Source organism: Crocuta crocuta, unplaced genomic scaffold (genome assembly GCF_008692635.1).
Source record: "Crocuta crocuta isolate KB4526 unplaced genomic scaffold, BGI_CrCroc_1.0 scaffold64, whole genome shotgun sequence".
Classification (NCBI taxonomy): domain Eukaryota; kingdom Metazoa; phylum Chordata; class Mammalia; order Carnivora; family Hyaenidae; genus Crocuta; species Crocuta crocuta.
Window position 1 is genome coordinate 4,565,876 of NW_027530640.1, and position 25,566 is coordinate 4,591,441.

Here is a 25,566-nt window from a genome sequence, read left to right on the forward strand (position 1 = left end):
CTCTGTCTCTCAAAATTAATTAATGTTAGAGAAAAAATTTAAAAAATGAAGAAAAATATCCATTGTGTTGCATGAAGCCACCATTTTCATTTTGTATAGTACTCTTTGTATGAATATACCACAATTCATTTTCATCATGTTTTTTTTTTTCCTGTTAGACTTTTAGGTTGTTTGCAGCTATTATAAAAAACAGTACTTGTTTTGGCTGCTTTATTTTGCTATTTTTGATGATAAAGGCATCTTGCTATATAGCTCTTTACAGTTTATATAGTGTCTTCATAATCATCTAATTTAGTGTTCATTTGAGACCTGTGACATTGGCAGTGCTGCATTCCATTACCTAACTTGCCCAACCTAACATTTCATAATAACTGAGCATNGACGCTTAACCGACTAAGCCACCCAGGCGCCCCAATAACTGAGCATTCTTAATACCTCAACTGAGTTAAAGTACTGGAGGAAAAAAAGAGGGGTGCCTGGGTGACTCCATTGGTGAAGCCTCCGACTATGGCTCAGGTTGTGATCTTGCAGTTTGTGAGTTCAAGTCTCATGCCAGGGCTCTGTGCTGACAGCTCAGAGCCTGGAGCCTGCTTCGGATTCTGTGTCTCCCTCTCTCTGCACCTCCCCTACTAGCATGCCCTCTTTCTCAAAAATAAACATTAAAAAAAAACAGAACAGGAGAATGAGGACATCTTTAGCTAATCTCTAATAATCTCTTCTTTTTTGTAGCTTTTTAAAAAAATTTAATGTTTATTTTTGAAAGAGAGAGTTCACAAACTCGAATTCGTGAACTGCAAGTTCATGACCTTGAGCCAAAGTTGGACATTCAACTGAGCCACCTCAGTGTTCCTCTGTGTCTTAAATCAAGGCTTTATTATTGTTTCTTTGGAAGTTCATCTAGAAAACAGTTCTGTGGGTAGGAAGTTCTTTAAATTGTTATAGCAAAAGTTTTTATACAAGTGTAGAGTAAATGCCTATAGCATTTGGTTTAAGTGCAGAGGTGAGGAGGAGAAGAAGCTGATGATGAAGAATACTACCACCGTTTTTATGCCAGGCTCATTAATAGTCAAGAGACTAAGCTTTTAAATCAGGAAAGCTCTGCCCAGTTGCTAAATGGTTAGATAATTCACTTCAAGCTTTTCTAAAATTTTATATTTTGTGAATCTCTGTGTGTGTGAAATACTCACCAGTATTATAGACCAGTCTGACCCCTTAGGTGTCCAGCATGTGCTAAGCTGTGTTTCAAGCCAAGTGTGGATGTTGATGTTGTTGCAAAGTAATAGTCTTTTTGTTAAGATTAAAAAAAAAAGTATAAGGCTTTAGAAATGGTTTTAAGCAACTAGCAGTTAAAGAAATGAAAGTAACTGTAGTATATATATTATTAGTGAAATTTTTTTATGATAAATTTAGTATTTCTCTCAATGTGTATATATAAGTATTATAAGTCTACACACTTCGGAAAAATAATTCTAAAGACGAAGTTTGTTAAGAAAAGCAAGAAGATGAAAAATGTTTTGGCATGATGTTCCAAGCCATGTTTGAGCCATTTTTAGATTTATATATTTACTTAACAAATACACATTTGTGCAGTTGCAATTATCCTCTTGGTTTGAAAGTATATTTCACCAGATTTATTATCTAGGTAGAAATAACTTCAGCTGTTTGTCCTTTCTTTTTCAAAAACAAAGCATAAATTATTGTACTTAAAAAAAAATCATTCTTCAACTAATCGTGAAGGAAGAAGTCTCGTGAATGTCATTTTCAAAGTACTACCTGTGAGTGGGAAATTGTATATTTTAAAATTCACAAATTAATGAATAGCTTTACTGTAAATGGGAAGGAATTTTGAATTTGGTAAAATGTGGCGTGATGAAGTATTACAGATTATAAATTAGGAAGTCATTTTAAGTATTAAACAGAAAGAACACTTGATTAAAAAGAGAAGACACTATAACACCTCCCAATCCAGAATTAATATTTAAAGATAATTTCTGGATAAGAAGGGAACTTACCTGGCTTTATACATAGATAAGAAAATTAAACAATAGAGTTTTAAACATGAGGTTTCAGAATGGAGCTCGAGTGTATAAAGCTAAGTGAAATAAGTCAGTCAGATCAAGACAAATACCACATGATTTCACTCATACATAGAATTTAAGAAACAAAACAGATGAACTTGGGGAAGGGAAGGAAAAATAAAACAAGTTAACAAGAGGGAAGGAGGCAAACCATAAGAGACTTCACTGTAGAGAACAAAGTGAGGGTTGCTGGAGGGGAGTGGGCAGGGGATGGGGTAAATGAGTGATGGGCATTAAGGAGGGTCCCTGTTGGGATGAACACTGGGTTGTATGTAAGTGATGAATCACCATGTTCTGCTTCTGAAACCGGTATTATATGTTAACTAACTTGAATTTAAATAAAAACTTGGAACAAAAAAAATTAACATCAGATTTTAATAGATTTGGTGTTTTTCCATGTCTGTGTTGGAACAATGATGAGCGTACAGAATTCTCAGTTTTAAACAGATTTATTTTTGTGTTCGTAGAACTGGTTAAAAGATAGTTGACTTCACAAAGACTTTTTCTTTTCATTAATTTTTTATTTTGTAATTTAAGTATAGGTGACATAGCTTCTAGCTTACAGCATAGAGATTGGGCAGTTATATACATTATGAAATTCTTGTAATGAGAAGTATGGTTACCATGTGTCATCACACAAAGTTATTACTGTGTTATTGACTGTATTCCCTCTGCTGTGCTTGTATCATCTCAGTGATTTACTTACTTTACAGTGACTTCCTGTCTTTGATTCAGGGAGAAATTAAACTTCTTAAATGTAGCACTCAAATAGTGTTCATGTTATTGTGTTATATTGTCTTTGCTGTTATATTCTTTCTAAGAAGGAAGTAAGTGAAGCATACTGTTTTACTGAGCTTTTAAACCTTCATTCTATTTACTCAGTTCAGTGGACAGAATCAATCACAACACTGCCACTTCTTTGTTTTGGAAGTTTGGGTGAGATGAGGAATGTTGATCCTTGCTTGAAAATAAATCTTCCCTGTTCTGAATTGTTAACTATGAGAAGAATGTAAATTCTCTTCCTTCTGATCTTCCTCTTTGAATGTAGGCTTAAATCTTAACATGTCATTTTTCTGAGATATGTTAGGGGACTTGCTTTCTGGACTTTGTAGCATCAGAGTCCCACATTTGTGACATAAAAGACGGCATTTATCTTTACTGAAGATCTTCACCTATATGAATATAAAAATTACTGTCATACGAGGTTTCTACGAATCATGGTTTTGGAGACAGCGAAAAGGAGGAATGTTATTTCACTTAATGTTCAGGGTCTGTGATCCTGTAATGTAGCTGTTTTTTACTGGTGTATACTTTACATAGCTTATAAATTTATGAAAGCTTTTTCAGAAATTTATAAACATACAATATACCTGTTTGCTTGGGACACAGATATTAACAGATCTTTGAGGAATCTTGTTAATGCATCTTTGGTCTTGATCTTTTCATTTCCAGGATTGCTTTTTTCTTCATTGTATCTACCACCCTACTGTGTCTTAAGAAATTTTTTTTAACGTTTGTTTGTTTTTGAGAGAGTGGAAGCAGGGAAGGGGCAGAGAGAGCTGGCAGGCTCCAGGCTCTGAGCTCTCAAAGTTACAAACTTTGAGATCATGACCTGAGCCAAAGTTGGATGCTTTAATCCAGCTGAGACACCCAGGAGCCCCTAAAACTTCAATCTTCCTGGAAATTTTTCCTAACATGTGTTGCCTTTGCTTCTCTCCTTTCTCCTTCTTTCACTTCTTAACCCACTCTAAACTGATTTCTGCCCACACTACTTTACTGAAATATATGTAACCAGGGCCACCAAGTGTCTGCTGCCCATTCTTCTTTGTCGTCTTTTTTTAAATACTTGTTTATTTTGAGAGGGCATGCACACGCATGTACACGCAAGACATCGCGGGAAGGGCAGCGTGAGAGGGAGAGAGAATCCCAAGCAGGCTGTGCACTGCTCATTCTAATGGACTGTTTTCTGTCTTTGCTATCTCCATGGCAGTTAATTCTGTTACCTATGTCCTCTTTGAAACAGGACCCTCCTCTCTGTTTCTGATAGCACTCACATATTCTTTGTAGACTTTTCTTTCTCTCCCCATCAGTTAAATGCTCCTATTACTTACTTACAGTTCTCTCTTAGATTCTCTTTGCTTTTCATAATGCTGCTTGCTTTCTTTCTTATTGTTTTTTATACTGCTTTCTTTAGAATTTTGGGTTCATTGCCTCATTTCTCATCTCCTGATAATTCCAGGATTTTTCCTTGGCTTCAGAGCTGTATATCTGGTGGTCTCCTGGACATCTTCATGTGATAATTGTACTAGACTGCAGGTGATATAAATCCATTGCAGTGTAGCTTCAGGCTAGAGAAAGAGAAATACTGCTTCACAAAACAGAGCTCAGGCACACAGGACACACGGGTCTTAGGGATGATTGGAAGCAGAGATTCATGTCCTCTAAACTTCCTCCTCTCTCGTCTGCTTGTCAGCAGTATTATCTCAGAACAGTCATTTACATGAACTTTGGAATTTAGCTGGCTAAGGCCTTAAAGTCAACATCTTTGCAGGCAAGTAGAAAAAATAGGTTCACTCTTAGCTTACCTAAGATTGCCAGATGTGGATTCTGATTGACTAAGCTTGGTTGACTGCCAGTGGGACATAAACTATTTTTGCTGACACTGATTCTGGTGGTGGTGGTAGCAGGGATCTAATGTCATAAAGCACAAAATGAAGCCAAAATTAGATGCCATCCATCTTTCATGGTTAATTACAATTTCAGTGAAGAAGCTGATAATTTTGTTTATGGTTATTGGTGAAATAACAGCTGCTGATTATTTAAGAAGAATTGATTGCTATACCAGTTATTTTTGGATTGTTTTTGAAAACAAAGGGTTTAAGTGAAGAAATCTTGTATGAAAATAATCAGTATTTCTTCTTGGAATTGGAGACTTTTATATGGCAGTCATAATGTTGTAGTTAGTGATTAAAAAATAAATTTATTAGAATAATTCATACTTTTGTAGTTATAAAACAGGTTGCCTAATGAAAGCAAGGATCTCTGTTTTATTTCACTGCTATATTCTTAATACCTAACACTCAAAAAAAGTGTTCAAATATTTTTGTTGTGTGCCTGGGTGGCCTATTTGGTTAAGTGTCCTACTTTTTAGCTCACCTTAGGTCATGATCTTGCAATTTGCGAGATCGAACTCCATTGGGACTCTACACTGACAGTGTGGGTGCTGCTTGGGATTCTCTCCCTCTCTCTTTGCCCCTACCTTGCTCATGTGCTCAAAATAAAGAAATAAACATTAAAAATTTTTGTCGGATATCAGTTTATTAAAATCTTAACTTTTTTTCCAGTGCTTACATTTTAGGGAAATATTTTTATCACAGATTGAAAAAAATGAAAGCATCTAATGATAAGTAAAATAACTTGTTTTCTTCTCTTTTCTGTTTTTTTTAGATTATCTGTTAAAGCCCCTGAGTCAAGACAAGAATTTTTATACCTTTCTGGTGATTCAGAAACAAGTCTGTGTAGAGCAAGAAGCAAAGAAAGAAAGTTTGAATTTCTTCATTAAATTAACTATATAAGATACTTGACTTCTGGGAACAAAAGTACAGAGAAGTAATAAAACTGTTTTTTTGGCATCATTGGACATTCGGCATCTCAAGGAGCGTGCTTTGTGAAGCTTCCCGAGCTAAGATTTGAAAACTTCATTGGTGCTCATTTATACCGTGGACTATAAGCATGAGTGAATTCTGGTTATGTTTCAACTGCTGTATTGCAGAACAGCCTCAGCCTGTAAGTATGAAGTAATATGTGTACAGATTGGGTGGGGTCCTTATTAAACATACCACTGGTTCTTAAGCTGAGATTCAGGACTGTAGCAGGAATTGGAGGGCAGATCTCAGGAGTGTCAGAAAGTAGTTCAGGGGAACTATGAACATCTGGTAAAAAAAAGAAAAGAAAAGAAAAAAAAAACCCTACCTGTTTTTTGGGTAAATGCTGTGTATCAAGAACTGTTCTAGCCATTGTACATGAATGAGGGTGTTGTCATCCTCTACTGAGTACATGGCTTCTACAGGAACAGTGAGAGGTAGAGACCCCACTTTGAGGTAGAACAGTACAGTCGGCCTTGGAAGTCAGCAGGTGGAAGGAGCAGCAGCCAGACTTTGCTTACATCCTTCTTAACCCACCACCTCTTTTTCCTCACAGCACCTCTGAGGAAGATACCATTATCCTTATTGTTCAGTTGAAATAGATTTAGTTTTTTGCTCAAAAGTCCTATAGATAGTAAGTGGTCTTAGCTGACTATTTTTTGGTACATGACCCACTTTTGTGCCTTCTAACCTGTGCACTCATATTGTTACCTCTTCCCAAATCTTGCCCTCCAAAGTCTCATTTTCTTTTTATCTTTTAAGATGTGGATATCAAATGTCAACTTTATAAGATCTCCACCAGCTTTTTCCTGACTTAGCCATTACCTCATCTTTATTCCTGCTAGCTCCTTAGTTCATTTTCCTGTTACAGCATGGAGCTTCTGCATGGTAAATAACCCTTACATAGTCTCTCCACCACATTTTTAATTCTTTAGGGGCCCTGACCATATTTACTTTGTATTTTCAGGGTCAAATCTATTACCTTGGGGAGTGTCGTTATACATGCCAGCTGGTTAGCTGGCTGAGTAAGTGAGTTTATATTGTTTGGTTTACATTTGTAAAACCATGAAAGGAAGAATGAGGTATAATCTTAAAGTCTTTTCAGGTATTTTCTGAGCCTTTTTCTGGGCATATGCAGTCAACTTTTAACTTTTTTTCCTGGGTATGCAGTGGTTTTTGAATGTCTTAGTCTTTCATGTCTGGTTCCAAAATGGGGGGGGGGGGATGAAAAAATGAAGGGATTTGGGGGGAGAGGAGAAAGGATGTCGACTTTTAAGTCCCCTCAAGTGACTGAAGCAGAGTGGGAGGTGCAAGGTCTGTTCACCCCTTTGCTCCTTTGGGATGAGAAACATAGAAAACTGGAGGACTTTTTACCCACCCTGGTCCTACAAGATGTGTGTAAGCTGTTCTGATCAGCTAGGAGTGGGGGGTGGGTAGCTGCTACTGTAGTAAGAACTGAGACTGAGGGGAGATTAACTGTAGTTTACCTTCCAGTCTTCCCCTGGAGGCTGCGAGCCTTGAACAGACTCCAGAGTTCTAAAATAGTTCTGTCAGACGGATTTCCCCAGTGCATTTGTTGTGGTTGGATGCAGATTCCTTGTGCCATTTACTCTGCCATTTCCCCTTTTACAACTTTTATAATTTTGTTTTTTTTACATTTGACTCTTCGATCCATGAAGTATCGAAGATTGTTTTGTGTGGTATGAGGTTGGGGTCTGTTCTTTCATGCTAATCAGCTATCTAAAGACAGTTTGTTTATTTTTTTTAAATTTTTTAATGTTTGTTTATTTTTGAGAGAGAAAGAGAGAACAGAGTACAAGTGGGGGAGGAGCAGAGACACAGAATCTGCAGCAGGTTCCAGGCTCTGAGCTGTCAGCACAGAGCCCGATGTAGGGTTTGAACTCATGAACTGTGAGATCATGACCTAAGCTCAAGGTGGATGCTTAGCCGACTGAGCCATCCAGTCACCCCTACAGATAGTTTATTAAATAATCTTTTTATTAATGATTTGGAATGTCACTTTTACTATATACTGTGTTTTTTCATATATTTAAGGGTCCATTCCTAAAGTCTCTTTTATTCTTTGGGTACATAATGGTTATACCTGTGTCACTACCATACTGTTTTTTTGTTTGTTTTTGTTTTTTTAATGTTTATTTCGGAGAGAGAGAGAGTGAGCGAGCAGGGGAGAGTCAGAGAGAGAGGGAGACACAGAATCCGAAACAGGCTCCAGGCGCTGAGCTAGCTGTCAGCACAGAGCCCTACAAGGGGCTCGAACCCACGAATCATGAGATCATGACCTGAGCCAAAGTCGGACACTCCACCGACTGAGCCACCCAGGCGCCCCACTACCATACTGTTTTAACTGCTCTAGTTATTAAGTAAATTTTTGCTGTATCATAGAGGAAGTCTATTCCATAGATTTTCTTTTTCATCTTTATTGGTAATATTTTGTGAAGTGGCTTGTTTTTATATGATTCCTTATTAGGTTTTTCTTTATATGAAGTATTTCATAATGCATATTTTTTTAAGTTAAAATATTTGAAGGTTTTTTTTTTTTTATTTTTGAGAGAGAGAGAGACACTTTGGACAGGGGAGGAGGAGAGAATGAGAGGGAGACACAGAATCTGAAACAGTCCCCAGGCTCTGAACTGTCAACACATAGCAAGCCGGATGCAGGGTTCAAACTCAAAAACTGTGAGATCATGACCTGAGCTGAAGTTAGAAGCTTAACCAACTGAGCCACCGGGGGCCCGTTTTTAATTTTTTTTTTTTAGCGTTTATTTATTTTTGACAGAGGGAGACAGAGCATGGGTGAGGGAGGAGCAGAGAGAGAGGGAGACACAGATTCTGAAGCAGGCTCCAGGCTCGGAGCTGTCAGCATAGAGCCTGACGCAGGACTCGAACTCCTAGACCATGAGATCATGACATGAGCTGGAGTCAGACACTCAATTGACTGAGCCATCTAGCTGCCCCTGTAATGCATATTTTTAATCTGATAGGTGTTTACTTTAGGATTGCATTATGTGTAGAGTGTAATTGGGTGAGAATTCATGTCTTCAAAATTCTAGACAATCCCTTTGAGAAACATAACATGTTTTCATTTACATAGACCTTTTAATATTCTTTTAGTAAGCTTTAAAATTTCATCTTTCATCATTACACCATTTTGCATATTTCTTGTTAGGTTTGTTCTAAATATTTTAGGGTTTTTTAATACCGTTGTGAGTCAAATTGTTTTTCTATTATATTTCCTAATAGAATTTTACTAGTATACAGTAAATAAATAATTTTTATCCACTAATCTTTTAACCAGACAACTTACAGAACACTTTATATTTTCAAAATATCTTTATATGGTTACAGTTTTTTTTAGTGTTTTTCTGATAAATAAATCTTTGGTCCTATTGTTATCTTACTGCATTAACTAAGACCTCCAGTATAATGTTGAATAGTACCAGTGATATGTGAACATCATTGCTTCTCCTGACCTTAAGGTTCTAATGTAAGCATAATATGAATATATATTTTAGTGAATGTGTGTTTACCTGTACATTTAAGTTATTGTATATAACTTGTATCAGTGATACTATCAAGGATTACATTTTTATCAGTTTTAAAAAATTATGGAATTTTTGAATTCTGTTACCATATTGTTTTGTATGCCTTGTAATATTTTGTTGAGGGTCAGATATAGTAATGATGAGTAAAGGAACTGAGGTGAGCAGGCCATCTTACGTTTGCCTCAGTGTTAGTACATGTTTATTGTAGCTGTAGGTGTCAGGATAAAGTTTCCTCTGGTGTCTTGGTTTTTGTGCCATGTTTTCTCTGTGTTTACTTGGAGACTTCTTAAATAAGGCCTGAGATGTCTACTTATTTCAGTTGTATTCTCCTGTTACATAGAAGCCCCTTATTGACGTTGTTGGTAAGGTGTGAGGTGCAGGATTGTGTGCTGCTATGGTTAGGTTTCAGGTTTTTAGTGAGCCTTTGCTCCTGGGCTGTAACCTGTAAGTTCTTCTTAGTTTTGTTTTGAGCTCCTTGGTTGAAGCAAAGGCCTATAGAAGGTGCTGGAATTGCGTATTTCTCTTTCTTTGCATAGAAAGTTAGACTGCCTGCGATCAGATATTTCCCTTCCTTGGAGTTCCAAGTTAGTTGATGGTAAAATCTCAGTCCCTTAGCTCAGGTACAAGAGTTTGTCGTAAGGGTAGCGTTTGTTAAGAACAAAATGCCCTGCCTTACTTAAAAATAACTACTTTCTCTGCTCAAGCACAAGGAAATGTTTCTTTGATCTTCACTTTGAGTATATAGTAGACTTCCTGGAGGTGAAACTAAGACTGGGCCCCCTGAAGTTCTTCACTCTCACACTCGTGTACGTTCCTCTTCTAGTAATTCATCACTTACAGTTTAGACTTTCCTACTCTGGTCCTGAATACCTGGAAGTTCCTCATCATGGGTTTCTGTGTCTTTCTATCTGGTTTTGGAGGCAGCAGTTCTCTCTGTGATCTCAGTTCTCTGATGGATCTAAGAAGAGTTCTTTGTTTGTAGTTTTTTCAACTTTTTCCCTGGGTGTGGAAGGGAGTGAAACTTGTCAAGCTCTTTACATGCCAGCCTGGAAACCAGAAGTCAGTATTGCTATATTTTTTAAGATTGACTTTTTCATTGTCATTATTCATAATATATATAATAAAGTGAGTCCTGTTCCAGTATGTGATGTAGGTATAATCACTGATAGCTAACATAGAAAAACATAGGTTAGGCGTGTAAACAACAGGAGCATAAAGCCTTGGAATTACAAATCTGAGACTTTAGAAATACGTTTTCTGTTACACAAAGGATTTGCACCTTGAGTTTTTTGCACACATACATGTCAGTATTGTGTTATTGTTTAATAATACATATTTGTGTAAAGTATTCCATAAGAATTCCATGGGCATATGAGTTCTTATTTTTGGCTTGCCGAGAAAACACAAAACTTAACAAGGCCATGTGGCTGTTATAGTACAAGAATTCCTTGCATGTTGGCATCGGAAAAACATTTAAAGGATGCACTAATACTTTTATGTATATTTACAGTCTTCAGAAACATATCCTTGAAGTTCTAGGAGACAGTATCAAGAGTGCCTTCTTTGAAAGCTGCTTGGTCATCTCTAAAGTTTTCTCAAGTATTTACTGAAATTAAGTGCTGCATGCCAACTCTCCCACTCGTTCTTTGCTACCGCCTGCTCTTGCACATTCCACATATGAAAAAGAAACAACCCAATATGGGAAGAAAACAGATGCGTTTTTCTGTGTCGTGGCACAAGATCATACTGTGGCTTCCTACTCCTTCAGTTCAGCACAGTGCAGAACAGAGAATAGGAGAGTCTCAAATTTTTTTGAGCCATGGCGATCCTAACTTTTCAAGTTGACTATATTTTATTAATGTTGTAGTTCCTGTTTCTAGATACAGCTAAAAGAATAAATTTAAAATTGGATGGTTACTACTTTGTAACTTAATTTTTTTAACAAATGAAAAGATCTCTCAGGTCTTTATAGGGCTCTAGTGATTCTTCACCTACTTGGTATTGTGCATTAGAGTACTGGTGGACTTCTCTTTTCCTCTGGCTTTAGGTAAGTATAATTAGTATACAAAAAACTGCATATAATTAACGTATACAGTCTGGTTAGTTTGAACATATGCATACACTTGTGTTGTCATCACCGTAATAAAGGTAATAAAGTTCTAAGATATCCTCAAACCAGTGAATATTAAGGACAGCCCTCCCCCACTTTTCCATTGATATTACATGCCTTCCACTTGTAATATTTCAATACATATTTTGTAATGCTGTTTGTCTCTGAATGTGTTGTTTTAATTAGACCTATACACGCAGTTACTTTATGTTAGTGCAATTACTGTCAGACCAGTATTTCTGCAGTAGGCTAGGGACTGGTGGAATGACATTGAGGACACAGGCATTATTTCTGCTGTCTTGGCTCTCACTCTAGTGGAGGAGAAACGTGGTAAATAAATGTTTGTAATGTCAGGTGAGGAGAACTGCTCTGTGGAAAAGGAAATCCAGGAACGGAGTTAGAAGAGAAATAGGGTGTTAAGGGTTATACAGGGAAGGCCTCTCTGGTGAAGTGATATTTAAACAAAGATGTAGAGGAATAAGACACATGAACTTAGGCTGGAGCATGTAGTCAGAGGGACTGAGAGTGCAGGGCTCTGCCAGTGCATAGTCGGTGTGTGTGACAGGGGCATCAGAGAAGGCAGAGTGGCTTTGAGCCCAGAGCACAGTGCCGGGAGATGAGATCAGAGAGGTTGCTGAGGGCCTGCTCCTATATAGCCTTTCAGGCTATGAAAAGACTTCATGGTTTGTGTTCTTTATGAAATGGGAAATCATCAAATGGTTTTGAGCAAAAAACCAAGTGAAAGAACATAGTATTTTTAGAATGTTTTGAATGTTACTTAGTGTAAGCCCAGACTCAGAATTAGCTAGGCCTGACTGACCATACTGTTAGGCTCTGGGCTGGTGAGTTGCCTTTTCTGTGTAGATTCACCCAACAGTTCATCATCAGTCTGTAGTGTGTTCAGCTATAAGGCTGTTACTCCTGCAGTGGCTTTTCTTTCTGCCATTTTTCTTGTTCTACTGTAGTTTTAACCTGTAGTGGTGGTGGTGGTAGTGTGTGTGTATACGGGTGTTGCTGGACTGGCCACAGCAAAACAAAGATCGTGTTCAGTATTTTAAAGGGTTTATTTAAAGTGTCTTCACAGGAAATAGTTGAGGTATTGGAAGGGATGGCTTGGGTCACTAAGTAGTTAGGAATTGAAAGAAGACCATAGACCTCCTCACAAGCATCAAAGACATCACTGCATCTTCAGAAAATGAACTAACAATTCTATGAAAAGCCACTAGAGGAAACTCTGGCTAGGGAATTCTGTGATTTTGGGGGATTTATATAGTTAGAAGAGTACTTTCAAGTGCAGTGCATCCCCATAGGCACTATGTTATAATGACCCCAGATGGCAGGTTCATTTAGAACTTCCATTTTCAAGAATAGCATTTCATATACCGTATGTGAAATGGGAGTAAGGTAAAAATGTTGTCTTTATTCCTTCTTCTGAAAACAACAAAGTACATGCTCTTAATTTGCTTAATTTCACAAAAAATCACATTATGTAACCACAATCATCTCAAAGCGTTTAATAGATGAATTTACTTAATGAAAATAAAAAATATCCTTATTAGTTGAGAAATGAAAAATATCTCTACTTTTTAGAAAAGTGTTACAGAGGACTGATAGAAATGTTTTAGCTATATACGAAACCTAGAAATTCCTACGACTGTTTTATGCCCCCAAACTCCCTGACCTGCCTCAGGAGTGGCCACCATATTTCCTCATAGTCACCTGCTTTGGATTGCGGTGGTTTGTGTGCCCTGTGCACTTTATATCCCGAGGAGAAGGCTGAATTTGTGTGTGTACACTTAGACAAATTAGAAAGGCTCTTGGCACAAGAGTACAGTGGAAGGTTTTTGCCCTTGACCAATCAGGAAGCACTATAAGTTAGTGTCCCTTGCATTTCATAGGAGTTCAAGTCTGGGATGAGCAGAGGAAGGTAGTAGAAAGTCATTTATTTGCAGAAATTACAGTGCTTTTAAGTTTGTAAATTTTAAAAATGTTCGCTTTAATGCTTTTCTTAAGTTGATCTTTTTTCAGTTTAGATTGAAGTTTTTTACTCTATACCTCAAGGTCAACAAGCTGTTTCTTCGCAAGCCATGTGATGATTGCTGTCTTTTTTAGTTACTTGAAAAGGGACTACAGGAAAAATAACCAGGATTAAAAGTAGACAGTAGTGTCATGAATTCCATGCACTCATCTCTCAGCTTCAGCAGTTTCCATTCTTATGTGACTTTGTTCATCTTGTTCCATCCATTTTTGCTTTTCTTGTATTGTTTTGAAGACCACTCACAAGCATTATATAATTTTATCCATAAATATGTCAGTATTTATTTCTGTAAATGATTGTTACTTAACATAACCATGATACTTTTCTTATATCAAGATATTAACAATTTAAAAGTTTGTTTTACATCTAAGCATACAGTATTGTAAATAATTATGAAGCATATATGTTAGACAGCCAATACTACCTAAATTAAGAAAAGGAGCATTGCCAACACGCCAGCAGCCTTTTAGTGTGCTTCGTGTGGTCCCGCCACTAGGAGGACCTTGGTTCTTAGGGCAGTCACTTCCTTGCTTTGTGTTGTTTTACCATCTATATATGTATCCCCAAACAGTGTTACCTAGTTTACCTGTTCTAAGTTTAAATGAATGGAGTTCTCCTGGATGTAATCTTTTGTGTTTTCTTTAATTCAATATTAACTTTATAAGATTGGTCCCTATTGATCCAGGTAGCTAAACTTCTCTTTGCTTTCACAGTTTGTTGTGTGACTGCCTCATGATGTGTTTATCCACTATAGTTCTTTTGAAAATTTGAGTTGTTAGCAGTATGAGACTGTTGTGAATAATGCTCTTCTGTGCCTGTGAGTGTGTAGTCTAGTGAACACATTCTTGAGTTTCTTCAAGGTATATACCTAGGAGTGGAATCAGTGGCTTTGAAGCCTAAGGGCAGTCATTTTTACCATGCAAAACCAAATTGTTTTAAATTTGGTGCTAACCAGTTTACATTCCCACCAGCAATTTGAGTGTACCATTGTTCCATAAGAGCCTCATGAACACATGGTATTGGGAGACATTTACTTTTTTATCACTCTGGGAGGAAAGTAATGTCATCTCTCTGAAGTTTAAACTTATGTTATCTTGCATATTTACTATAATGGAGTGAAAAGTAACCTGCCTTTTTTTTTTTTTTTTTGACTATTCAGTTGAGAGCTTCAGGATTATACAGAAGTCAGAGATTTCTTGAAATATAATTCCCCAAATCAGCTCTTCCGTACTTTTGTTCATCAGCATATTCTATTTATATTTTAGCATAAAATCACTTATTTAAGCACACAGGAAAGACATATTTAGATAAAAAGAAGCCCATTAAGACATGATACTATAACAGTTTTCATTTTTGTATTTAAAGTATGGTTAAGCATTAATCCAGTGCTTTCTGTTTAGTCTTTTAGTATTGTAGAAATGCATGTCATCGATAGCTACCAAACATCTACATCAGTCTATATACCAAATATTAGTAGAGCTTAATTTTCATAAAGGGAAAATGAAAATCAGAGTTCTTTTATTTTCCTCTCACATCCCATCAGAGCATTTGAGCACCCCTCAGTGAGCGTATCCCATGGTACTGACTGTTGAATACAAAACAAGTCCGAGCATGGAGCTTTGGAGTTCAAAAACAAGATTGTATTATATTCTGTGACTAAAAATACTGCTAAAATGAAAAGAAAAAACTCAAGAGTTTTTCTATGAACCAGGAGGGGAAAAAACCCATTGTGATCAAATAATTAAAAAGTATGTATGTATATGACAAAGTCCTAACTTAATTTTTTTTCTATATGCCCCTTAGAAAATAACATATTCTTATGTTTATAAAGAAAATCTTCCTTATCTGTCATGTTAAGTAGTGTGAGCTTGTATTAATTGGCTGTTTATATGAATACTGAAGCATTTCTTAAAAGATCTGTTGTTTGCAAGTCATCTGACCACATCAGGGATATTGTTAGGCTTATTTAGTAAACACAGTCTTCAATTTTAAGTTGTGTCATTTGTGTAAATAGTGTGAAAGTCTGCATCATTTATTTCATAAGGTGGTGAATTCTCAAAATACTAAAAGAATGGCCCCTGTAAAACATCATTAGCATTAAGGTTTGTTTTACTAACTCTTAGATTTTATAAACCTAGAAACTGCAAGAATGAAGTAGATTAAGCCTATATCTAGAGTTAGTTTGGATTGGGTCCTGATCCTCACATTGCCTTGGTATTATGTATATACAGACAGGAAAGAAAAGTAATACTGTTAAGGAGCACAAATTTTACTATTATAAAAATCAGAAGAAATGAGTATACCAGGCAGGTAGCAAAGTATTAGTTTTTGTAGAAAAATGAAGCTTTCATGCAAATACATATGTTTTTAATGTTTGTTTATTTTTGAGAGACAGAGTGTGAACAGGAGAGGGCAGAGAGAGGGAGATACAGAATCCTGAAGCAGGCTCCAGACCTTGAGCTGTCAGCACAAAGCCCAACGCGGGGCTCTAACTCACGAGCTGTGAGATCATGACCTGAACCGAATTTGGTGCCGAACCGACTGAGCCACCCAGGCACCCCAGTTTTCATTCAATATTATGTGATCTATTTAGGATTTAAATAATTTCTGGAGCCTAATGCTATAGTGGTGATTATCTGGGATAGACATTTATGACGTTTATAATGCACTGAAAATGTTAGAAGCACTTCTTAAGAATATGTTCATCAGTAATGTAAACACACGGAAAAAAAATATTTCTGTTGTTTATCCTTCTCTACTTTAAACTTGTTTATGGGGCTCCTGGGTGGCTCAGTCGGTTAAGCGTCCAACTTCGGCTTAGGTCATGATCTCAGGGTTCGTGGGTTCGAGCCCCGCATCAGGCTTTGTACTGACAGCTAGCTCAGAGCCTGGGCCCTCTTTCAGATTCTGTGTCTCCCTCTCTTTCTGACCTTCCCCTGTTCATGCTCGCTTGCTCTCTCTCTCTCTCTCTCTCTCTCTCTCAGAAATAAATAAAACATAAAAAAATAAGTAAAATAAAAAAATAAACTTGTTTATAATAGGTAGAAAATATTAGAGATCAGCTTTATTAGCAGCTTTTATATTCAGGACAGATTCTAAGATCTCAGCTGTATCTCATTTAAGTACTGATACTCTAAAGGTTGGTCTAGTCTCTTACCACCTGTGTACATAGTAAAAATTTTGATATTTTATATAAGACATTTCTCGTGTTTATGTTCCATTTGCTTATGTATATTGAACTTTCTTTTAGTTACTTGAAAAGCTAATTGCTATGCTTAAATCCCTCTCTTTTCAAGGTGAGACATTACTTTTTGATTTGTTTTCTGTTTTTGTGAATTGAAAATAATTTTTGCAACATCATATAGTCAAGTGCTTGTGTGTGCACACATGCACGTTTGGAAACTGTGAAGTTAACTAGTAAAGTTAAGACTGATGAGTTAATGGTAGACTTTGCACTTTAAAATTGGTTTTCTTTGTAGTGTGTGTTTCGGTAACTTTTAACCAAATGGAAGTGGTTATTGAATTTTCTTATTGAATAAGAAATTGAATTAAGAAACTATGCAAATATACATCAGTAGTTTTAATCAGATAAGGTGAGACCAGCACTTAAAACATTTTAAAGGGATCTCCTTGCTACCAGATGTTAATTATCTGCCATTTTTATAGACCATCTTAGTTAAAATATTTTCATATATTAATTTAATAGTATACATTCCTGTCATTTTCATTCTTTGCATTTTTTTCCCTGCCATTCTTTCTGTAATTTTGATTTTGGTTTTATTTGTCCTTATAGTGTCTCCTTGACATTGAGTAGTAGTTGGGTGATTTCCTCACTGGGATCTTAACATACACAGATGTTTCTGCTACACACTTATATGTAGATCCAAAAGGGATTAAGATACTTGAAAAAATACTAGCTGAGTGAATTCTGTATATACATTAAATAAACAGAACCTTCTGTACATTAAACACAGAAAAGCCATTACTGGATACCATTTTCTTGCCTACCTTAGGAACAGATAAACTTAATAAGAAACATAAGACAAATGTGCTTTCAGTAATGTTCAGCTTTGAGAAATTGATCTCACTTTTAGGAACCCAAATCCCCACCTTCCTTATATGAGATCTGGTTTTCTTTGGGGTTTAGAGTTCAGATAAGAGTTTGAATACCACTGCCAATACTCATATACTATTTGATCTGGAGCAGATTCATTAAACCTTTGCAAATAGGAATAATGATAGGAAAAATAGGAATAATAATCCTATCTTCTAGGATTGAGTATATTAAAGTAGCTAATAGATTAAGTATGTTAAGTAAGATAATTCATGTAAAGTGCTCAGCATAGTGCCTGGCTTACAGAGTTACTCTTATTATGGATGTTGAGTTGATAAATTGCAATTTCCTTTCATTTAAAAACACTTTTCCTTCTTTTTCTTGTTTTTATCTCCATTGATTATTTTTAAGTACATTGTATTTGAAATGAACAGATCTTCCAAGCATACACACACACACACACACACACACACACACACACACTTTCCCCATCTCCTCTCTCCTGAAACTCACTTTACATGACATTAAAGGAGTTTAAAAAACAAAAAGTTATGAAAAGATATAACTCATAAAGAAATAAGCATGGATGAGAGATAATAAAAAGTGGGTGATGGGGCGCCTGGGTGGCTCAGTCGGTTGAGCGTCTGACTTCGGTTCAGGTCATGATCTCACTGTTTGTGGGTTCGAGCCTGGCATCGGGCTCTCTGCTGACAGCCAGCTCAGAGCCTGAAGCCTGTTTCCAGTTCTGTGTCTCCGTCTCTCTCTGACCCTCCCCTCTTGCTCACTTTGTCTCTCTCTCTCTCTCTCTTTCTCTCAGAAATAAACAAACATTAAAAAAATAAAAGTGGATGATAGAATAGGAATTTGCTAACATAGCCACAACCTAATTGCCTAAAGAAGGAGATACCAGAAGGAACATAATATTATTTAACTGCCTTGCTCTTCAGAATTCCTTCAAGGATAAATTATCAAAGTAACAGTACAGGAATATTATACTGAACTGAAACAATAATTTTTTCATTAATTTTTTTTTTTTTTAATATTTATTCTTGTTAGAGAAACAGAACATGAGCAGGGAAGGGGCAGAGAGAGAGGAAGACACAGAATCTGAAGCAGGTTCCAGGCTCTGAGCTGTCAGCACAGAGGCTGACATGGGGCTTGAGCCCAGAAACTATTATCATGACCAGAGCCAAAGTCATGTGCTTAACCTGATTGAGCTAGGCAGGTGCCCCAACAACAAATTTCTTGGTTGAAGGCCTGTGAAATGAAACTTCAGACTATATGGACTAGCCATTTATCTATTTAACCAGTTCTACTGCAAGATATTTATGGATGGTGTTGGAACAATTAATGATAGTTTCACAGAGCATGAAGCAAAGAGAAAGCAGCAGTTCAACATAGTACACGAAAAGAAATTAATTATGGAACACTGCTTGGCTCACTTGTGAACATTATTTACAAAAAGTTAATATAAGCATTGATTTTTCTTTGTCTATTTTACATAGCATTTGGGGGGAGTTACATGACTTTCTTTGAAACAGATGTTTATTTTATGGGTGATGGACACTGAGGAGGACACTTGGGAAGGGCACTGGCTATTATATGTAAGTGATGAACCACGGGAATCTACTTCTGAAGCTAAGACTATACTGTGTATTAGCTAACTTGACAAAGGAAAAAAAATCATATTTTAGTTCTTAAAAAAAAAAAAAGTTTAGGAGTGCCTGGGTGGCTCAGTTGGTGAGTGTCTGACTTCAGCTCAGGTCATGATTTCGCAGTTCATGGGTTCCAACCTGCGTCAGGCTCTGTGCTGTCAGCCTGCTTCGGTTTCTGTGTCTTCCTCTCTCTCTGCCCTCCCCTGCACATGCTCTCTCTCAAAAATAAAAAAAAATTGTTTTAATTAAAAAAAAAGTTTTAGAGCAACTGTTAGTACAGTAGAGATGGAAAGAATAGTGGACAAGAAGATTCCCAGATGTGTTTAGTTCCCTAGGTATATTAGTTTCCTGTTGCTGCAGTAACAAATTGTCTATCACAAGTTTAGTAGATTAAAGCAGCACAAATTTATTATGTACACTTCTTGAGGCCACAAGTCCAATACACGTCTCACTGTACTAATATCATTGTAGACCATCATATTACATCACATTTTCTTTCTTTAATTTTTTTTTAGAGAAGAGTGCGTGTGAGTCGGGGGAGGGGCACAGGGAGAGAGGCACACACAGTATCTCTAGCAGGCTCCATGCTCAGCACAGAGCCCAACGTGGGGCTCCATCCCATGACCCTGGGATTACGACCTGACCCGAAATCAAGAGAGGGATGTTCAACCAGCTGAGCCACCCACATCACATTTTCTTTGTGCAATAAAGAAGGTATTTTGCCAGTCTAAAGTTAGCTATGTTATACATATATACACACATGCTTGCATATACAATGGACACAAACAAATCTCACATCGACTCATGGTGACAGAACTCTCTAGTGTTGTAAAGGCTTTTATACTCAAAAGCATTGAAATATCTCTCATTAGTACTTAGAAAACCAATTTCAGATTATTTTTTAAACCTATTTTTGTGCTTGCAACATGTGATTTAATCCAGATACTAACTTTAAAATAGAAGGAGCAAAAGAACTCGTGTTCACTTCAGGTTTCTCCCTGAGAACAGCTAGCTAGTTCTTTCAGTTTTACTTTTAGCAATTTAGCCCCTGAAAGGTCATTATAAACTTGCTTAGAGATTTCTTTTAAAAACAAATTTTGAGGCCTCCTGCAAACTTCTCATCTGTTAACAGCTGTGAAATTTATACTGAGTGGGAAAAGGTTAGTTATCTACTAAACTCTAAAGGGCAAAATAAAGAGGACTGTACTCAGGATTAGATTTTCAGTGCATTTTCAGTAACCCACCAATTGTAAATATTTCCACCACGAAATATCCTGCTTATTGTACTTTGACGTAATTCCTTGCTTGTAACTCTAGTTGGGTGTTTTGATTCCTCTGTGGTAATAGGTGGTGTGGCTCTCATCTTTTATCAGAAGGGCTCCTTCCTTATAGAAGCCCTTTGACCTGAGGGCCACTGCTGGCATTCCAGTGAGTGCACCAGGATCTAGAAGCCAGAGGATTATCATTTATTGCCCCCAGAGTGGAAGATGCAGTGTAAGTTGATACATATACTGAAAAGCCTTACTATTTTTAAAAGTTTTGCCCTCATGGAGGAGTATGAAATATAAAGTAGGCTAACTGAGTTATTGAAGAGCAGATTTTTTTTTTTCAGTCTCTGCAGTATCTCACCCCTGCTTTCTCTACAGTTTGTCCCTTAACCTATTAATTGAGGGTTTTAGGTTATGATCTTAGAAAGCAGACTTCCACAGGTGGTTTCATCAACTCATATTAACTAGTCCTGGGAAAGCTAGATCTGGCTTCTTGAACATCTATATCCATCCAGGGCTTGGGGCACAGTGAAGACTCCTTCCTTGATTCCTGGCATTTACTTTAGGCTGCTTTCTGACTGGAGGTCACCCTCAGCTCCATATCCATCATCTCAGTTTCACAACCATGAGGAAGAAAGGGCTTCTCCCTGGTTTAGTTCTTCGCAGTGAAGGATTCTGGAGCCATCTGTGTCATATGCACACCCTTGTAATCAGGGCTGTGGACTGTTGTGGTTGGCAGCCTGTCAAAATCATATGGTTGGGTTTGGGAAGAGGTGATTTCCTGAAAGGAAAGGAAGGAGACTGGTGTTTCCAGAATAAAAAAATATGCAGAAAAAATGGCATGTGTCCGTTACAAGATTTATGCCTATTTTTGCACAAGAATAAATCTCACTTGGTCAGTTTGGATATCTGTTAGTCATTCTGATAAGCATGTAAAAAAGCTGTCCCAAATCCTTTAAGAACAATAGAAAATCTATTGTTGTAGGTCTGGAATGCCCTGCACTTACTATATTAAAAAAAGAAGTTAAACCTGAATCAGTGAAATAGGAGCTAAGGATATGTGAATTGTAAAAACAACTCTTTATCTTTTGGTAAATGATAGTTTATGTTCAGCTACCTTTTTTTTTCTTTCATAGTTTATTGTCAAGTTGGTGTCCATATAACACCCAGTGCTCATGCCGACAAGTGCCCTCCTCCATGCCCATCACCCTCCTTCCCCTCTCCCCCACCCCCATCAGCCCTCATTTGGTTCTCAGTATTCAAGAGTCTCTCATGGTTTGCTTCCCTCCCTCTCCCCAACTGTTTTTTCCCCTTCTCCTCCCTCATGGTCCTCTGTTAAGTTTCTCCTGATCCACTTACAAGTGAAAAAAAAAAAAATGGTATCTGACTTTCTCTGCCCGACTTATTCCACACAGTGTAATACCCTCGAGTTCCATCCACGTTGCTACAAATGGCCATATTTCATTCTTCCTCATTGCCGTGTGCATTCCATTGTATAGGTAACCATCTTCTTGATCCATTTGTCTGTTGATGGGCATTTAGGCTCTTTCCATGTTTTGGCTTTTGTTGAAAGTGCTGCTGTGAACATTAGGGTCCATGTGCCCCTATGCATCAGCACTCCTGTATCCCTTGGGTAAATTCCTAGCAGAGCTATTGCTGGGTCATAGGGGAGTTCTATTGGTAAGTGATAGTTTGTAGTGACAGATACATGTATCTTTACCAAATACTGAAATAAACTTAGAGGCTATTTCATACCCCATTGATAGAATAACCAAAGTGAAGAAAAAGAAGGCTCAAGTTCTGATGCTAATTGCATGCCTTCATCAGGGTTTTAGCAAAGCTAAGCTTTGTAGGCCCTTTTGACTTTTGTGCCATATTAAATAAGTTTCGTATGAAAGATAATGAGTAAAAGGTAGAGTCTTCCTATATTATCTTACATTTATTCATATGGTTTTCACCTTCTTCCCCTTAAAATGATAAGTGTTGTGTCATTTTGAGCAATGTATTGAAACTCACTAGGTACATGTTGATTAATAGGTAATACACCCTTCGAATAAATCATTTATTTTTGTATATTTTAAAGTCATAATAACAATGCCTTTTTTCCAAGATAGCAGCTTTTTTATGTCTATTGATTGTTGCAGAAACTTTTCTTGCAGTGTTAATGTTTTCCTTACTATTTTTGGAGTATAACATATTGTCATTTACAGACTACCTTCAAAGTTGGTTTGACACAGCAGTAAAGGGGCTTATGGACACAGATGGGAGGTAGTGAATTGGGTAGGTCAGATCATCACTGATACCTGTATATAGGTATAGATGACCTCTGAATAATCATCCTGGTAAGCTTGTGATTTATCAGATCATTATTTTAATAAAACCATGACTCACACTTGAAGTATGTTGTGGAAAACTTGGTGAGTGCCCAGAGGTAAGGAATGAAAATGGTAGAGGTAGATCATTTGAGAGAACCATGGACCTAACTATTTCTAGTCTGTGAGGTAGAAATAGGGTCTTCTCTTCTCCCACAATTTTATTGACATATAATTGACATATAACATTGTATTCATTTAAGGTATACAATGTAATTGATTTGATGTATGTATATACATTTGACCTTTGAGCAGTGCAGAGGTAGAGGCTGATCCCCTGCACAATCGAAACTCCCTAAAAACTGCTTCTGTATGTATTATACACTGTATCCGTACAGTCAAGTCAGAGGAAAGAAATTATTACTATTTGAGAGATCTTGTAAGCAGGGAGGGGCATAGAGAGAAACAGAATCCCAAGCAGGCTCTGCACCACCACCAACTGAGCCACCCAGCTGCCCCGAAAAGAAAATATTATTTTAAGCAGATTTAAAAAATCTTTTAAATGTTTATTTATGTTGAGAGAGAGTGTGTGCATGAATGTGAGTGTGTGAGCGGGGTGGGTTGGAGGAGTCGGGGGAGGTGGGGAGGGAGACACAATTTGAAGCTAGGCCCTAAGCTGTCAGCACAGAGCCCGATGCAGGGCTCAAACTTAAAACCCGTGAGATCATGACCTGAGCCAAAGTCAGGCTCAACCAACTGAGCTACCCAAGCACCTTTGCAGAAAATATTATTAAGAAAATCTTTAGAAAGAGAAAATATATTGGTTGTATGAATTTTTTATGTATTTGAATATTAGCCTCTTATCATATAAATGATTTGCAAATAATCAGTCCCATTTTGTAGGTTGCCATTGTATCTTGTCGATAGTGTCTTTTGCTGTGCCAAAATTTTTTGGTTTCATGTAGTCCCACTTATTTTTGTTTTTGTTGTTTTGCTTTTGGTGGCAAATGTAAAAAGTCACTGCCATGATCTTAACCCTATGATTTTCTGCAGGAGTTTTATGGTTTCAGGACTTATGTTCATGTCTTCAGTTCATTTTGAGTTTTGAGTGTAAAATAGCAGTCCATTTTTTTTTCTTTTGCATGAAATTGTCCAATTTTCTGTGTTCTATATTCTTGGCTCCTTTGTTGTAAATCAACTGACCATAATTGGGTTTGGGATTATTTGGGGGCTCTCTGTTCTGTTCCATTGGCCTGTGTATCTATTTTTATACCAGTACCATGTTGATTTGGTTACTGTAGCTTTGTAATATAGGGCAAAATCAGAAAGTGTCATGCCTTCGATATTGTTCTTCTATATCATGATTGCTGTGGCCACTCAGGTGTTTGGGTTTTTTTGGGGGGTTCCATACAAACTTTAGATAGTTTGTTCTATTTATGAGAAAAATGTTATTGGAATTTTGACTTGGATTGCATTGAATCAGTAGATTGCTTTGGATAATAGGAACTTGTAAACAATATTAATCATCCTTATTCATGAACATGGGATATCTTATGAGTTTGTTGATCCTCTTCCACTTGAGCTAGTTTTTTTTTTTAATGCTGATTTATTTTTCAGTTTATTTTATTCTTTAGTTTTGTGATTTCTCATTGGTACACTCTTTTATTTTCCTTTTGTTGAAATTGTTTCTCTTTTATATATTGCCCTCCTCACCTTAGCATCTTTGTGACCATGATTTTGAAATCTTGAGTGGTTTCAGGGAAATTCGTGACCTCCATTTCATTAAGATATATTTCTGGAGTTGTACCATGTGCTTTTGTTTGGAACATTTTTTTCTTTTTTCTCACTTTCCTTGACTTGATATTGAGTTCTTTCCATTATATAAAAGAGCCACCTCTTCTGGTCATGATGGACTGGTCTTGTATAGGAGTTGAAGTTTATCATTCCAGCCTGGCCCAAGTGTTTGGTTCTCTTCTAAAACCTTGTGTGATTGTGTAAGCTCTTTGTTAGTTAATTTGGTTCCTAATCCTTGACAGTATGCCAAGACCTATCAGTGTCCTAAAGAGGAGGATCTTAGCACCTCGATGCAGCCTCCTTAAAAATCATATACTCAGACAGTAGCTTTTTTAAAAAATTTATTTATTTTAACGTTTGTTCATCTTTGAGAGCCAGAGAGACAGCATGAGCAGGGGAGAAGAAAGAGATGGAGACACAGAATCCGAAGCAGGGTCTAGGCTCTGAGCTGCCAGCACAGAGCCTGATGCAGGGCTTGAACCCAAGGAACCGTGAGATTATGATCTGAGCTGAGGTCGAATGTTTAACCAACTGAGCCACCCAGGCGTCCCAGACAGGAGCTTTTAAAGTATGCACATAGGCTGCTTCCAGGGAAAGACTGGGAGATGGGAGTTTGTATCTAGATCCCCCCTCTGTGCCCAGCCCTAGGATACAGCTGGTTAAGAAGTGTTTCATCGCTGCTGCTTTGATTAGGCTCTTCTCTTTTTTATTTATTTACTTATTGTTTTAGTAACCCCTACACTTAATTTAGGGCTTAACCTCCTGACCTTGAGATTAAGAGGTGCATGCTCTACTGATTGAATCAGCCAGGCACCCCCTAGGGTCTTCTGATAAAAATTATTGATTAAAAAAACATTGTTTGGGGATGCCTGGGTGGGTCAGTCCAGTAAGTATCCAACTCTTAACCTCATCTCATTTCCTGATCTCAGGGTTGTGAGTTTAAGCCTCGCATTGGGCTCAGTGCTGGGTGTGAAATCTAAATAAAAAAATGAGTAAAATTAAAAAAAAAAAAAACAAAAACAAACATTGGCTTTGTTTTTGTAAAAAAAA

General features: G+C 37.1%; 1 protein-coding gene across 2 annotated transcripts in view; it reads left to right on the forward strand.

The window, feature by feature from the left end:
- CDC42SE2 (CDC42 small effector 2) overlaps positions 1–25,566 on the forward strand; it is a 119,843-nt gene that overhangs the window by 77,903 nt on the left and 16,374 nt on the right. For both annotated transcript variants that reach the window (XM_077768581.1, XM_077768582.1), the window contains exon 3: positions 5,526–5,864. In XM_077768581.1, coding sequence (XP_077624707.1) covers positions 5,811–5,864 — 54 coding nt within the window. In that variant the 5' untranslated portion in view covers positions 5,526–5,810. The remainder of the gene's footprint in view (positions 1–5,525; positions 5,865–25,566) is intronic.